General features: G+C 52.4%; 1 protein-coding gene across 1 annotated transcript; it reads right to left on the reverse strand.

Annotated features, from left to right (window-relative positions):
- Positions 1-330: 330 nt before the first annotated feature.
- Positions 331-1,605, reverse strand: LOC129277251 (isoniazid-induced protein IniB-like). The gene has a single exon (XM_054913455.2). It carries the CDS (start codon positions 1,603-1,605, stop codon positions 331-333), a length of 1,275 nt encoding a protein of 424 aa, XP_054769430.2.
- Positions 1,606-2,115: the final 510 nt, after the last annotated feature.

The raw sequence follows: 2,115 nt of genomic DNA on the forward strand, positions 1-2,115 counted from the left end.
ACATCCTCACCCACATGCTCTTCCTTCTGACCAACCACATCCAATGCACACCCGCAAACACAGCATTACACCCACACCACAGGCATCCATACTTTTTCACCCACGGCCATCCTCAACCACAGCGAAATCTATGTACACTATATTCCATCCATCTATATCCGAAAGGCCTACACTCTTATTCCCCCATCTCACCCACATTCTAACCACATCCTTTCTTACTCTCTCGATCACTACACACAAACCATCTTTTATCCACACCCACCTTTACTCTATACCCACGCCCACATCTACTACCTCATTCGCACTCACATCTACTTTTCACATCCACCCTTACTCCCTGAACACATCAAACCGTCCATCCAGATCCACATCGACACTTAGACCTACTCCCTCATCCACATCCAAACCCACACCCGCCCTTACACCTCCATCCACATCCAAACCTACACCCTCATCCGCATCCACATCCAAACCTACACACACACGCACACCAACACCCGCCCTTACACCCTCACCCACATCCAAACCTACACCGACAGTCATACCCGCCCTTACTCCCTCATCCACATGCAACCCTACACACACACCAACACCCGCCCTCACACCCTCATCCACATCCAAACCTACACCGACAGCCATACCCACCCGTACTCCCTCATCCACATGCAACCCTACACACACACCAACACCCGCCCTTACTCCCTCATCCACATCCAAACCTACACCGACAGTCATACCCGCCCTTACTCCCTCATCCACATCCAAACCTGCACCGACAGTCATACCCACCCGTACTCCCTCATCCACATGCAACCATACACACACACCAACACCCGCCCTTACTCCCTCATCCACATCCAAACCTGCACCGACAGTCATACCCGCCCTTACTCCCTCATCCACATTCAACCATACACACACACCAACACCCGCCCTTACACCCTCATCCACATCCAAACCTACACCGACAGCCATACCCGCCCTTACTCCATCATCCACATGCAACCCTACACACACACCAACACCCGCCCTTACACCCTCATCCACATCCAAACCTACACCGACAGTCATACCCGCCCTTACTCCCTCATCCACATCCAAACCTGCACCGACAGTCATACCCGCCCTTACTCCCTCATCCACATGCAACCCTACACACACACCAACACCCGCCCTTACTCCCTCATCCACATCCAAAACTGCACCGACAGTCATACCCGCCCTTACTCCCTCATCCACATGCAACCCTACACACACACCAACACCCGCCCTTACACCCTCATCCACATCCAAACCTACACCGACAGCCATACCCACCCGTACTCCCTCATCCACATGCAACCCTACACACACACCAACACCCGCCCTTACACCCTCATCCACATCCAAACCTACACCGACAGCCATACCCACCCGTACTCCCTCATCCACATGCAACCCTACACACACACCAACACCCGCCCTTACACCCTCATCCACATCCAAACCTACACCGACAGCCATACCCACCCGTTCTCCCTCATCCACATGCAACCCTACACACACACCAACACCCGCCCTTACTCCCACATCCACACCCAAACCTACACCTACACCCACAGCCATACCCACCCGTACTCCCTCATCCACATCTAACTCTACACCCACACACACACGAACCGTACTCCTCTCTTCACTCCCTCATCAACATCAAACCCTACACCCACTTCCACCCATACTCCTCATCAACATCAAAGCTAGCCTACATCCATGCACACCAACATCCACCCTTACTCCTTCATCGATATTAGACCTTGCACTCACACCCACATATACCTTACTCCTCCCTCCGCTCCCTCATTAACATCAAACCCTACAGCCACACAAACACCCTTCTACACCCATATCAAACCATACGCCTTACCTCCCCCATCAACATCGAACCCTACGCCAACACCACCCTTATTCCCTCATCGACACATAACCATACACCCACACCGACACCCACCGTACTCCTCTATCCACTCCCTCATCAACATCAATCCCTACACCCATTTTCAACCATACTCTCATCAACATCAACCCTACATCCACACTGACTCATTCGTCAACATCAAGCCTTACACTCATAACCAC

This window comes from Lytechinus pictus, chromosome 15 (genome assembly GCF_037042905.1).
Source record: "Lytechinus pictus isolate F3 Inbred chromosome 15, Lp3.0, whole genome shotgun sequence".
Taxonomy (NCBI): domain Eukaryota; kingdom Metazoa; phylum Echinodermata; class Echinoidea; order Temnopleuroida; family Toxopneustidae; genus Lytechinus; species Lytechinus pictus.